The sequence below is a fragment of the Populus alba genome, chromosome 8, assembly GCF_005239225.2.
Source record: "Populus alba chromosome 8, ASM523922v2, whole genome shotgun sequence".
NCBI lineage: Eukaryota > Viridiplantae > Streptophyta > Magnoliopsida > Malpighiales > Salicaceae > Populus > Populus alba.
Genome location: NC_133291.1, coordinates 6,376,937 through 6,389,965, shown reverse-complemented (window position 1 = coordinate 6,389,965; position 13,029 = coordinate 6,376,937). Strand labels below are relative to the sequence as shown.

General features: G+C 36.9%; 2 protein-coding genes across 3 annotated transcripts; both read right to left on the bottom strand.

Moving 5' to 3' along the window:
- Positions 1-761: 761 nt before the first annotated feature.
- On the bottom strand, positions 762-2,981 carry LOC118062404 (pentatricopeptide repeat-containing protein At3g06430, chloroplastic). 2 transcript variants are annotated; one of them, XM_035076135.2, is made up of 2 exons: positions 2,483-2,981; positions 762-2,202 (listed from the first exon to the last, which is right to left on the bottom strand). In XM_035076135.2, exons 1-2 carry the CDS (start codon positions 2,597-2,599, stop codon positions 1,237-1,239), a joined length of 1,083 nt encoding a protein of 360 aa, XP_034932026.1. In that variant the 5' UTR covers positions 2,600-2,981; the 3' UTR covers positions 762-1,236. The 2 variants fall into 2 exon arrangements, with proteins under 2 accessions (XP_034932026.1, XP_034932027.1); XM_035076136.2 differs by having other exon boundaries at positions 762-2,027; positions 2,483-2,965.
- Positions 2,982-4,376: 1,395 nt separating this feature from the next.
- LOC118062380 (squamosa promoter-binding-like protein 1) lies at positions 4,377-11,909 on the bottom strand. Its single transcript, XM_035076103.2, has 10 exons — positions 10,763-11,909; positions 10,337-10,518; positions 8,049-8,704; positions 7,853-7,927; positions 7,655-7,762; positions 7,445-7,562; positions 7,213-7,354; positions 6,894-7,044; positions 5,588-6,226; positions 4,377-5,274 (listed from the first exon to the last, which is right to left on the bottom strand). Exons 1-10 carry the CDS (start codon positions 11,350-11,352, stop codon positions 4,825-4,827), a joined length of 3,111 nt encoding a protein of 1,036 aa, XP_034931994.1. The 5' UTR covers positions 11,353-11,909; the 3' UTR covers positions 4,377-4,824.
- Positions 11,910-13,029: the final 1,120 nt, after the last annotated feature.

The following is a 13,029-nucleotide window of genomic DNA, read 5'->3' as shown; positions in this document are numbered from 1 at the left end:
AATTGGGATAATTGGATCTTTATGCTTTTAGATGATTTGGCATCTTTCGATTTAAGCAAATAAGAAGGGACGTTGTGCAGGCTGCTTTAATAGCATAAGTGCAAAGCCTCCTCTTTAATTGATTTGCATGTTTTCTGCTGACATCGACGCATGAACCCATCACCATGAAAAAAAGGCTTTGCTCATCAATCAAAGAGGCCCCAGCAATGATACTTCGGTTTTGTTGCTTCGGGGATGCCAAACCTCTTCTCCTTTTCTTTGCTTCTGTTGGAAACGTCATTAAAAGTAATTTTTAAAAATAAAAAATATTTATTATTTTAATATGTTTCTTAAAAAAAATATTTTAAAAAAATAATTATCAATACATTTCCAAACACCATAAAAAAAAAATAAAAAAAAAGCCATGCCTAAAGTCCCAAGTCATAAGCCTTTTGTTTTGGTGGTAAGATGATGTCATATTACCCCTACATCCTCGTTTTATTTTTTGCCGAAGAAAAGGGGGGCCTAAACCTAAGTTAAGCGTATTAAACTAAAATCAAGGGTCCAAATGGAACCGTAGGCTACAAAAACCCAACCCAGCAAGCAGTATTGACATTAGCCATTGTGAATTCCTGTGAACACTTAAAAGTTCCAGCTACGAAACTGAGGATGCAGTCCATCCTACCTGTATTGCATTTTTCTCGACAGCAGTTCTATCCATTTATTTCACCTCTCTAATGAGAAAAAAATTGCAGGAAACATGGCATTTTACAAGGAAAAAGTGAAGGAAACAAAATGTTGTATTTAAAATCAACCAATTGATGTCCTAAAGCTTGCACAGAAACAGCAATCAAATCGATCACAGCAGTATTGTTCATCTTACATATGCTTAGAGGATTGCTGAAGCAATTTACAAGAGTTTGTTGCATCCCAAGGGGTAACAAAGGATATTCCCCCGTCCAGTAAACAAAAGCTTCGATTGTCCCAGGAATCAGGAACAGAAATGCCTGAGCAGAACATTTCAGCCACTCCCCAGAGAAAATTTCACATTGCTGAGAGGTGAGAAGTAGCAGCGTTCTGGTCAGAAATCAACCATGGATTCCACCTGATGATCTAATCACTTAAAGCACCATTGGCAATCATCTTTTGTTTCTCCTGCTCCAAATAGTAGATCTTGTCATTCATACCTTCCTTTCTATATGCTTCAACCATGATAGAGTAGGTTCTGGAATCAGGTAGGCATTGCTTATCTTTCATCTACTTAAAAACTCTCTCCATCTCTACCAAATCATCTGCCTTCGCACACGCAGATATAACTGCCTTATACAATGATGTATTCTCCGGTATCTCAAACTTTGCAGCCAACTGGACACTGCTAATGACCTTATGGAATAGACCCGCATTGGCATATCCATTAATAACGCAACAGAATGTCTTTGTATCTGCTTTCATATCCTCTGCACGCATTTGATCAAATGTATACTCCATGTTTTTTGCATCCCCCACATCTGCAAAAGCCTCAATAACATTATTGTAAGTAGAAGTCGTCCACGGAAACTGAAGCTTGCGCATGTATTCCATCACTGATGACATCTTATCATACATCCGTTTCTTCCCATATGCACCAATCAAAATATTGAAAGTGCGAGTTTCTGGCTCCATTCCAAAATTTCTAAACTTTTCATACCATCTATCCATCAAATCAACATGAACCTTATTACCAAACACACTAAGAATTATGTTCATAGTCCAAACATCTGGTTTACATGCCGTGCTCTCTAACATCCCAGATAACACTCTCTTCATCTGATCATACATCCCCACCTTCCCATATCCGCTCAAAACTATATTCTGTGTGACTGTGTTTGGACTTGTCAATCTTTCATCCATTTCTTGATACAAAATGTCAATTAACTCAAATCTCGAAGCATCAACACAAGCTTTAAGTAAAGTACTGTAAGTGTAAACATCAGGCTGGCAACGAGGGACAGTCTTCATCTGGTTAATAATTGAGAAACCTTCCTCGATAAGATTGTTTCGACAATAAGCTGCAAGCAACGCAGTGTAAAATTCAGATGTGGGTTCTATTCCTTCTTCAATCATTTCGTCGAAAATTTGGTGGGCACGTTGAGGCTGACCACATCTCCCCAAGAGCACCAAGAGTTTCATGTATGTAGCTTCTTTTGGTTGATAAAAAGGTTGTTCCTTTAGCATCTCAAACATCTAGAGATCCAAGATTTATGAAAAACTATTGGTTTGGCGGCCAACCACAGCATAATTAAACACACAAAGAAAAGATCACCAATTTGCTAATTTTCTAGTAAAATTGGTTTCATGCAGGTAAAGGGTTGTGCCTTTAACAGTTTCAAACAGATAAAGATCCGAACTTTAAGTAAAATTATGGGTTTGGCTGCCAATGACAACATAATTAAATAAAAAAATTAAGAAAACCCAGTTGGTGACTTTGAATTAAACTAGTAAAAGAAGAGGGTTAGTAGGTAACCTGAAGTGCTTGGAGCCATTGTTTCTTGAGAACGCAATCAGTTAAAGCTTCAGCTACAGTAGTGACCCAAGCCTTGGCTTTGTTCTTGCGGTCTAATTTCTTCTTGATGTTTTTCATTGCGGTTCTCCTGGGAACTGAAGTGTCAGTTATTCCAGGGAATTCACCTTATTTCCAATGCTTCTTTTTAGGAGAAGATGAAGAAGGTAGTGCAGTAGCAGCAGAGGTAAATGCACATCGGAGAAGAAGTTTGTGAGTGTGAATACGGTTTTGGCTTTGTTGCAGTTGTTGATGGGTGTTGTGTTTAGGGGTGTTTTTGTTGTGAGGGAGAGGGGAGGGGAGGAGTGAAGACGAGACATTATTTGCTTCGGTTTCTTGGGACTCTTCTCTTACTGTCTGTGTTGGACTTGAATACAGCAGCGGAGCCGGAGACCATAACTTGATTGATTTACAGTGGATTATTAATGTTCATTTATCCCATGTTTTTAAATCTAAACTAAATTCAAACGCTTGACATATCTGCAACAAATAATCTCAGTGCTGACGTCTCAACTGTTTGTTAAGAAAAAAACAAGTATAAAATCTCAATTGGTACCTGCTCATGAAAGGTACAAATTTTATTTTTAAGTTATTTTGTGTTTTAAAAATGTTTTTTAAAAAGATTTGAAAGTTTTTAATTTTTTTTATTTTAAATTAATATTTTTTTGATGATTTTAAGATTATTTTAATGTACTGATATCAAAAATAATTTTAAAAAAATAAAAAATATTATTTTAATACATTTCTGAATTGAAAAACATTTTAAAAAGTAACCACAACTATACTTTTAAATAACCTCCTAATCAAAGAATAAGATGGTCTACTAAATGTAAAACTAAAAAATAAAAAATGTTATTCCTATTTATATTGCAAAAAAATATTTTTTTTTATAAGATTATTCTCCTGAATTATATTATAAATTTAGTGAACTAGTTATTTATTTATAAGTTTAGTGAACTACTTGACCATTGTAATTTTATTTGTTTAATTTCTTTTTCTCTTAATTCATCATAGCCACAAACAGTGACTCTTGAATTTAAGTTTAGAAATCTGACTCAAATACGATAATAGACGATATGGAGGGGGAAAAAATTATGTTGGTATACTGTAACGATAGCTCCAATTAGAAGAGAATTTCATACCGTCTTTTTCTCAGGGTTTAATTCGTCCCTATTTAGGAATTGAAATAAAGGGCTGTTTTTGGATTGTTTTGATATGCTAATGTCAAAAATAATTTTTAAAAAATAAAAAAATATCATTAACATGTATTTCAATACAAAAAGTTATTTGAAAACCTATTCTTGACTGCATTTGCTCAAACAAATACTCTTGAACCTTACAAAAGCGAAAAAACAAAAGAAAACAGAAGAATACCAATGGAATACCGCATATCATCTTCTTCTTCTTTAATTCAATAATTAACTGCTCTACAATACTCTTTTTTTTTGTTAGTTTTTTTTTTAAATTTATTTTTTTTATTTTTTTATGAGATTATTCTCCTTTCATTACTTATATTATAACTTTAGTGAACTAGTTATTTATTTATAAGTTCAGCGAACTACTTGACCAATGTAATTTTATTTGTTTAATTTCTTTCTCTTAATTCATCATAGCCACAAACAGTGACTCTTGAATTTAAGTTTAGAAATCTGACTCAAATACGATATTAGACGAAATGGAGGGGGAAAAATTATGCTGGAATACTCCAACTATTTTTTTTTTCTACACACACAAACTATGCTAAACTTCTCAATTCAGTCAAAAGCAAATCATCGATCATGAAACTTGAAAAGACGATAAACAAATGTATTCTCATGAGCTGCCCTTTGAACTTGCACACAGGTTGACATAGTTAGGATTTGCTAAACCACTTCATTCATGGATTCATTGAAACCTTCTTTGGAATTCTTACAATGTATAATCCCATAATCTGAAGAAATAATTGCAAGCTATGAAGCTCATAATTCACTGCTAGAAGTTTAAGCCTGTTCAAAGCACAAGAGCCTCAAGAGTCGAGACTCCAGAAAAATATAAATTATTCTTTCACCCTCTGCCCCCCGACCCAACCCACCGGGAAAAAAAACAGTGGAGTCTGCTTCATATGCATGTCTACGTGGAAGTACAAATTTCCCTATTATAGTTTTATAAATTAAACTAGCTATTATTATTACATATAAATCATATTTTCCACTAAATTCATACACGTTGTCAGGTGATTTTTTATTTTTTTTGTTTTTTTGGAGAAACGGGAAGGGAAAAAAAGAATATTAGACCTTGTACCAGCAATACTAACAAGTACATCTAGCTTAGCTTGATCCATACCTCAGCAATTCCCATCTGAAAGGCTGGAACACGTCAAGAACTTCAGGAGAACTCTTGAAGAGCAGAGCTACACATACACAGACGGCTGCAATGGCCACCATTGAGAGCATTGCTGGCCGGTATACCAGAGATGTTCTTGCTGCACCACAAACCAGCTTCTGCTCACATAACTTGCAGTGCTGATGCGTTGCTTTCATTTTGATCTTCTCAGTGTGCAAGCTGGTCACTTTTGGTAATTCATTCCCATCTTTTTGCTTGGAATTGCAATCCACAAGGGAACTAGGGATGTCAAGCACCACGTTCCCACTTCCTGATTTCTTATTGATTTTCCTCTGGATTAGATGAATGTAAGAGTAATGACCTCGCAGGCATGCATAATCATAAGGTGTTAGACCTGTGCTGTCACGAGCCCTCTTCCATGCATCTATTCCCACCTGCACAAGGTACACAGATATCAGCAAAATGAACTCCAAGGAAGGGGAGGGGAGGGGATGTGATGCAATAATTGTTACCATATACAGAGATATTATGAGAGGGACAAGCAGAGATTACCAAGCCACTGATCAGAAATAGAATATCTGTGCAGCTCGTGGCCCAATCATCTAAGTAATGGGCATGGTCAAAGATGGTTTTAAATGCTTGCCAAACAGATCACGAGTGATCTTCATTCAATTGTTCTAGCATAACCGATTTGAATGTGCTATCCATTAAAATATTTGAAAGAAGATATCAGAGAGAAATAGATACCAATCCAGGGTCATCAGTCAAGGCATCCAACACATTCTCAGCACCATCCCTACAAGCTGCCACATGAAGAGGAGTCAATCCAGCTGGTCCAACAACATCAGGTTTAAACATGAATCTGCTGTTGCGCCCATCAACCAGTTGATTCTGCTGAGTCCCTGTTCCACCGAATTTTTTGTCTGGGATGTATCTTAATAGTAAATCCACCATGGGCCTGCAGTTTCTTCGCACAGCTCTGTGGAGAAGACCCATATCTAACAGGGCAAGCTCAATTGAGGAATACTCCCCAGCATCTACTGTTCCATCAAGCACAATGGCCAAGAGTTTTCTCACCACAGCACACCAATCATGGTCCATGGAGAATTGTATAAGCCATTTGAATCGTTTGAAAGGGAAGAGATCCAAGTTGGGATCCAACTGGCCCAGTCTAAATTTCAAGCGACTTCTATGTAGAAGCCAGCCCATTTCATGTATGAAGTCCAGCGCTTGATTCTTGATGTCCATTCTTTCAGCTATTGTATGCATGTCAGTAGCAGTCTCAGCCACCTGAATTGCATCCTCCAGCATACGGATTTCTGAACATACTTCTGGTTCAGCAACAATGAATGGGAAAAAGCTGCTGCTGAGACCATGGTCTTCAACCTGACAGATACAAAGACCCAAAATTCTCAAAATAGCTGTACAAAATGTAATTTCAGCAAGGTAGAAAATCACAGCAGACCTTATCTCTAGTTTTCCCATTATGTTCGAACCTTATTCAAATGATCCCTAAGAGGATAGTCATTTCCAGAGATAATTATAGCTCCGATGCCTTATTTTAGGACAGCACAAGAGTATGCTGGACAACTTTTGTTGTATAATAATAATATTTCACACACAAACACACACATAGAGAGAAAGAGATTATGCTAGTTATAAATAAGGAATCCCCTTTCCTTCTTAGAGAAGTGGCCGAGGGCCTCAAGGTCAATGACAGAAAAGGTTCTAAGTCGTTAATACCAAGGGAAACAGCCCTCTCATATCCTAGACTTCATAATTCATGCATGTTTGGCCATCAAAAAGCTATAAAATTTTGACAAAGAAGGTATCAAGCTTTCAACCTATTGCATACCATGAAATCGTACAAATTGGGGCCAAAATATACCACAAGTTGAGACTTCAAGAACTAAAGCAAAGAAGCTGCTGTACGACAATATGAACATGTAAATGTTCCAAGGATAAGACGTATGAACTTTAATACAGAACCATCCAAGTTGCAAAAGTAAAGAAGACAACAACATCATGAGAGAGAAGGAGCAGATGATAGCACCTCAATAAAGCCTCTTCCAACAAAATTTGGCACAGAGCACTGAAAGTTCAAGTACTGGGGTTTGTCAAGCTCATTCATTGTATCAGCACCATCCATCAAGTCATAACAAGTTTCCTGGACTAGATATTTTCCTTCAACAGCACAAAGTAGCCTGGAATAGAAAGGTAATATGATTCAATTCACACTAAGCACTATTAGTTTCAAAATTTTCTACAAAAACTCCTGAGACTTGTCCTTCCCACTTTCCAAAGATGGTTAAGGTCAAATTTATTTCTCAATTCTCAGATAAAATGTTAACCAACAGCGAAGATAAATTCACCTTGTCGTAGGCTGAGCAATGTCAAAGCCTCTGACTACAAATTGAGTTCTCTCAGACAAAGAGACAGCAATAGGTGTGATGCTTGAGATCCTGCAGTTCTTATGGCTCTTTAAAGGTAATGGTGTGTCTAAAACAACTCTACCTGCAGCACAAATAGCCAGTCAAAATCCTGCTCTTCTTTCCTCGAGCGTAAACATGAGCACTTGTGATCACAAGAGAGAGGGCAACCAACCATTATAAATAAAGGATACACAATTTTGCACCCTAACATACACCCATCCAGTTTGCCAAAAAGAGTCACTAGATGTATTAAGAAGCCTACTTAAACTTGCTCCTAGATCAAGACAAATCTGTATGTAGCAATGAAGATAAAGTAAATCAATAATTCCTTTCTTCAGTAAGTGTAGGTTAATTAAAATTTCTGAGTCAGCATAAGGCATACCTCTTCCCATTTTGATTTTTCGAGGCAAAGATATATTGTCAATACAATACATCCGGGCCTTATATAGCTCTCGATGTCCGTGGGACTGTGAGATAGCCAATCAAGGATCTGGAGATGCACCACAATTTATAGTATCAGAATGTTTAGTGGAAAACTGTCTTGACAGAAAATCCACCTAAATAGCAGTTCAGAACATACCTGTGTTCGCAGCGCAACTGGGAAATCATTTGGGTCTTTTCCAAAGAGTTTAAAAACAATTTTGTCTGTACGAATCTGAAAAATGTTAAGAAAGAAAAGTCAAGTGAAGTAGAATGTGTGTGCAAGCACTGTGCCAGTAACTATTGGGTTTGTAAAGCTGCAAGCCCATAATATAATCTAAGGATTAAAACTACACCTGAGCTTCTCCACTTGAACTAGAAGGCGACTGGCTAAAAGTTGAATCAGATTTCCCACTAGTATGCGGCGGGCTTGTTTTTTGTGAGTCCGACCAAACCCATAACGGGCAACTGAAAGAGCCCATACCTGTATCTACAGGTGCATGAGACCTCTCTAGGTTCTCCACGTAGTGTTGGGAATCATCATAAGCATTATTCAAGTCAAAGTTATTTAATTTGATCCTTCCAACAGTAGCCTCTGGTTCATTTGTTTCAGCTTGAAGGTTGTTTCTTGATGGGAACAACGTTTTAGACTGTGAACCTGAAGGAGCTTGAAGTGTTCCAACCTGAGCATCATTATCCAATATTCTTTTTTGCACCAAGTCAGAAATAGGTACAGTCCCACATTGACCCAAAGGCCGTAGAAGATCCTGAGAAATAATGCAATCATCTTGCTTAGCAGCTGAGCTAGAAGGTCTAGCAGATTCAGGGCCATTTGTAAGAGCATCATGCGCTTTATCAAGATTCCCGATGATTGCTCTGGCATTAGCCAAACCTTGAGATCCTTGCAGTGATCCAGATAGGCTACTTCCATTAGTTGCACCAGCTAGATTCGCCAGGCTCCTCAATATATGAGAAAGCAGATCCTGATCCTTTGTTTGATCAGAGCCATTTGCTGCAATTTATAGAAGTCAGAGGTGTAGAATCAAAGGAGAGAGAGTTTGACAATAATGACAACAAATGAAAAGGAAATGAAAACTCACACAGATATCAACTGATTATATTAAAATGAGATTCCTGATTTATCATGAAAATTACTTCTGGAGAATGAGAAAAGGTCACAGTTATGGCAGGTCATTGAACTAGGTCAGGAAGTTCAGTTGTGGCCTAGACTTTTAGTCTACGTAAACCAGATCAGGACCTATTGCACTAGCCAATTGTAACAGTGAATCAAATGCACTGACTAACTTGATAGATCATACCTACATGAAATAAGTCTACGAAACATTTATTCCACCTACATATTTTATATAAACTTCCCTTTAAAGAAAAATTGTCTCCGTTGAAGGACTTGTATGTTAAGATTTCACACTTTTGGCACAACGGACAAGTTCGTTGTGATGAAGGCGAGTCGAAAACCATAATGGATGTCTTATTTGTAACTAGTCCATAATATAGTCAATGAACTTAGATGATTCTTTTTGTCAATAATGGGTACCCGCTTTGTACCAACGCTGACAGTTTTTACACTTCAAAAAAATAGCATCCCATGCTTGGAGACGGGAGTTAAACGACCAAGCCCGACGAAGGAGAGGGAGAAAAGTAACAGGATCTAATTCCCAGGTCTTTGTTGGATCTGTCAAAGCTTTCTTTTATTACACGTGTACCTATCTTCGGGGAAAGAGATCACAGATAGTTTGACATAACCAGGCACATAAAATTATTAGCTATAAGAATATGCCTTGAGGCTAATGTGTACAAGAAAATACTTTTTGACTTTTTTTTTTTTTGAAGTGCACAACTTTTTTTTTTGAAGTGCACAAAAGAATGATACCCACTTAAAATTTTAGTTGGAAAGAAAAGGCACTTGTCTTTCTCTTTTATTGGAATTTTCGAACAGAGAGATCATTAAGTACTTCTGGTGTATTGTATTGCTCCTGACTCACAAAAATGGAACCCTATAGGTAGTTAATGCGGCGGGGTAGCAATACACCAGGAGTACCTGATAAGTTCTCTTCCAAACCAACCAAAACAGACAGGGTACAATTGAGAATTTTAACATTTTGAAACTTGTAAGAGAATTGGACCAGCTAATAATAATGGAAATTGTAAGCAATACCCTTGTTCCACATAAAGTAAAATGATAAATAAGAGAAGGCCTCTAATCCTAGTAGTTGCTGCATAGAATCGGTCTTTGTAAACCAGATCAATCGAATAATCTATGTCCATTGCATTAATCAATGATTGGTCAAACCTGTGTAGACTAAGCCTGTGAAACAATTTTTCCTATAACTACAAAACTTCGACCCCCAACCCAACTCTCCCCAACAAGTGAAGAGTCGGCTACAACCCACTTTCCCAAAGCTTTTATAAATGAACAGCCAAATAAATATCGCCATCCCATGCTTTGATCCTGTTTGAAGGGTCTTTGAGTTATATTTACAGTTTTGGCATGATGGAAATTTTTTTTGCAAGTAGTTGGTTTGATTTAGTCAAGACTTTGTAGGCCATTTCCAGCAATTAATTTATAACAGTTCCTCCCAGCATGGGCAAAAAGCAACAGAGTACAAAAACTTGATGTGCTTACAGTGCAAATTGGAGAGAATCCTCAGTAAACTTATCAGCAGATAGCTGCTACCCTTTTCATCATTCAATGAACCTTCATTGACTAAATTTTCAGGATGCGTCTTCCTCCTCCGCTTGTTATGCCCTGCCAAACGCCTGCGACAGCTTCTTTTACCTTCATCAAACTCTTGAAGAACATGAAACCTGCCCATAAGTATAACCATGTTGAGTCTAACTAGTTTAAAGAAATACATCTTTACATAATATGCTCATGACCCAAAAATGAAGCTGCATAATATTAACTACAATAGCTTGATGCAAACAAATTCAATGGTGTACTGCGGTTTTTATAACACAGTTTGTAAAGAAGGTACTGCCATGATCATGATCAAAGTTGGCAACACTCTGAAATGTTTCTTCGCACAAAGAAACTGCAACCCAAACTGACCTGCTACATTGCTGGCAGAACCGCTGCATAACATTCCCCACCAATGCCATGCTGGCCTTAGAGTGCGCATTGCAAACCTTGTGTCGTCGGTGATAATCCTTGGCATTGCTCAGATCAGCCCTACAATCCTCCACCTGACAAACTGCACGATTTGAAGCAGTCATAGTAACCTTTGTCTTCTTTCCACTCTTTGCATCTTCATCCATGATGGGGTAGACTTGCTCTCCTAGCTTCAAATTAAGGGACCCAACTTCATAATTCAAGTTTTCATCTTCAACAAAAACAACCCTTCTCCTCTTCTCCAATTCTCTCTTTCCTTTCTCATCCCCCAAGTTGTCATTGTCATCGGAACAAGAAGATGAACTGTTCCACAAACCCGCATTCTCATGAAGTACAGATCCAGTAGGGAACAACTGCCTACTCCTGCAATCAGATGGTGCAGAATTCAATGGACTAGCTTTAAAAAGATCACCGTCCCATTTCCAGTCATTCAAATCCCATTCTAAACTCTTTTTCCCAACTGCCTTTAAATCCGACACCACTGGACCACCGTAGAAATGACGAGACTTTCCACCAATTGTAGCCTCCATCCCTTTAAATTATCAAAACCCAAAAAATAAAAGCAACTAGAACCCAATTCAACCAAATAAAGAAGCACAACTTGCACACAAATTAACCCAGTAAAGAACAGAGCAGAAATGAAATTCCAATCCCATATACATATCAGTACTGCTTCAACTTAAATTCTCACTAAAATCAAACCCCAAAAACTTGGTCCTAGTCATCCTCTCTATGCCCCCCCCCCCAGAAATCCCAAACACATCCATGGATCCCGAAAAAAAGGTCACATACATGGCCAAAACCCCTCAATTACAGCTCCTATAACCTAAAAATCAAAAACAATAGCAGCCCTTAAATTACTTTTTTTAAAAAGGTACAGAATAACTTGACAAGAAATGGTGGTTTGTTAATGTTCCAGATCAAGATCGCCTGAAAGAGAGAGAATTTAGGGAGGGGAGAGAGAGAAAGAGAGAGGGAGGGAAATTAGGAAAAGGTTAGGAAAGAGAGTGGCGTGTGTGTGATGTAAATGCGGGTTTCTCTTGAGTGAGTGCGTGAGAGAGAGAGAGAGGAGCAGTACACTTTTTCATTAATTTTATGACGCCACCACGTTTGATTTTGGAATCTAATAAGCCCCACACAAGCCGTGTCTGTTGCCCCCACTCGCTGTAATAAAAACACAACTACTATTTCAAGTCTTCGTTTACTCCTTCAGCTCAGTTCAACTCAACTCGGGTGTGTCAAGACTCTATTTGTCTCGTATCTTTTCACACCCTCTTCCTGTCTCTTTTAGCTATGGTTGGAGATATGATCTCCATTAACGTTGTACATATCGTCAATTCTCAATCATTAGGATATTTATTACCTGGATGGACTATTAATTACAGTCAACAGTCAATATTCTTGGACCTGCTTTTGTCTACCCTAACTCCTCGTAGATTCGTGGATAACTAGGTTTCTTTCTTTTTTCAAGATTTCTTTCCTTTTTCGATTTTGAATCCCGTTTTTCTATGCAGTCGAGGTTTTTCTCTGAATTTACTCGGCCATTAATTCAATAGTTTTTTCACAAATAGAGAATTACTCTCATTGTAATTTTCTAGTCTTTCTCCAATACATATATTTTTTCTCTGCAAATTTATATTTCAATCTCGATACTTTATTTTTCTTTTCACCTTTATACTTTTTAATTATGCTTTATTTATTGCATTATTAACTACCTTCTTACAGTCTTTCTTGTGCAATACCTGATATTCTTAGGTTGTTGTCTATAAAAAAAAACTTTATAATTTATTAGGATTTTTTTTCTTCTAAGAACCTTAACTTATTTATTTCTTAGTTATCTATTATTACTCAATAGTACTTTTAGAACCCTAATCTGTTCTCTTTGTTGAACTATATATATTTTCTTAAACTTAAATATCTTAGTAACCTTTTTTTATCCAGTTTATTTCTTTTACTGTCCAGTGTTATTCAAAAACTATTCTAATAATTTATATTATTTGTGAGTATTTTTTTCCATATAGTCTAGTTTTTTCTTTGAATTTACTTGGCCATCAAGGCTATAATTTTTTATATTAGAGAACAATATAAATCATATCTTGTAATCTTACCTAACAGTTTAAGCTATTGAATTGAAATTGGTTTTTTAACATGGTATCAGAGTTTTGATGATCAAGTGGTTACAAGTTCGAATCTCCTCATCCCTATTT

Excerpts from the sequence above, each read along its gene's own strand:
- LOC118062404 (XM_035076135.2), bottom strand. The coding sequence starts at position 2,599 with ATGAAAAACATCAAGAAGAAATTAGACCGCAAGAACAAAGCCAAGGCT. Across the intron at positions 2,203-2,482 it reads AATGGCTCCAAGCACTTCAG|ATGTTTGAGATGCTAAAGGA; the intron begins GTTACCTACTAA and ends TTGGATCTCTAG.
- LOC118062380 (XM_035076103.2), bottom strand. The coding sequence starts at position 11,352 with ATGGAGGCTACAATTGGTGGAAAGTCTCGTCATTTCTACGGTGGTCCA. Across the intron at positions 7,928-8,048 it reads GTTCAAGTGGAGAAGCTCAG|ATTCGTACAGACAAAATTGT; the intron begins GTGTAGTTTTAA and ends AACATTTTTCAG. Across the intron at positions 7,045-7,212 it reads ATTGCTCAGCCTACGACAAG|GCTACTTTGTGCTGTTGAAG; the intron begins GTGAATTTATCT and ends TTTCTATTCCAG.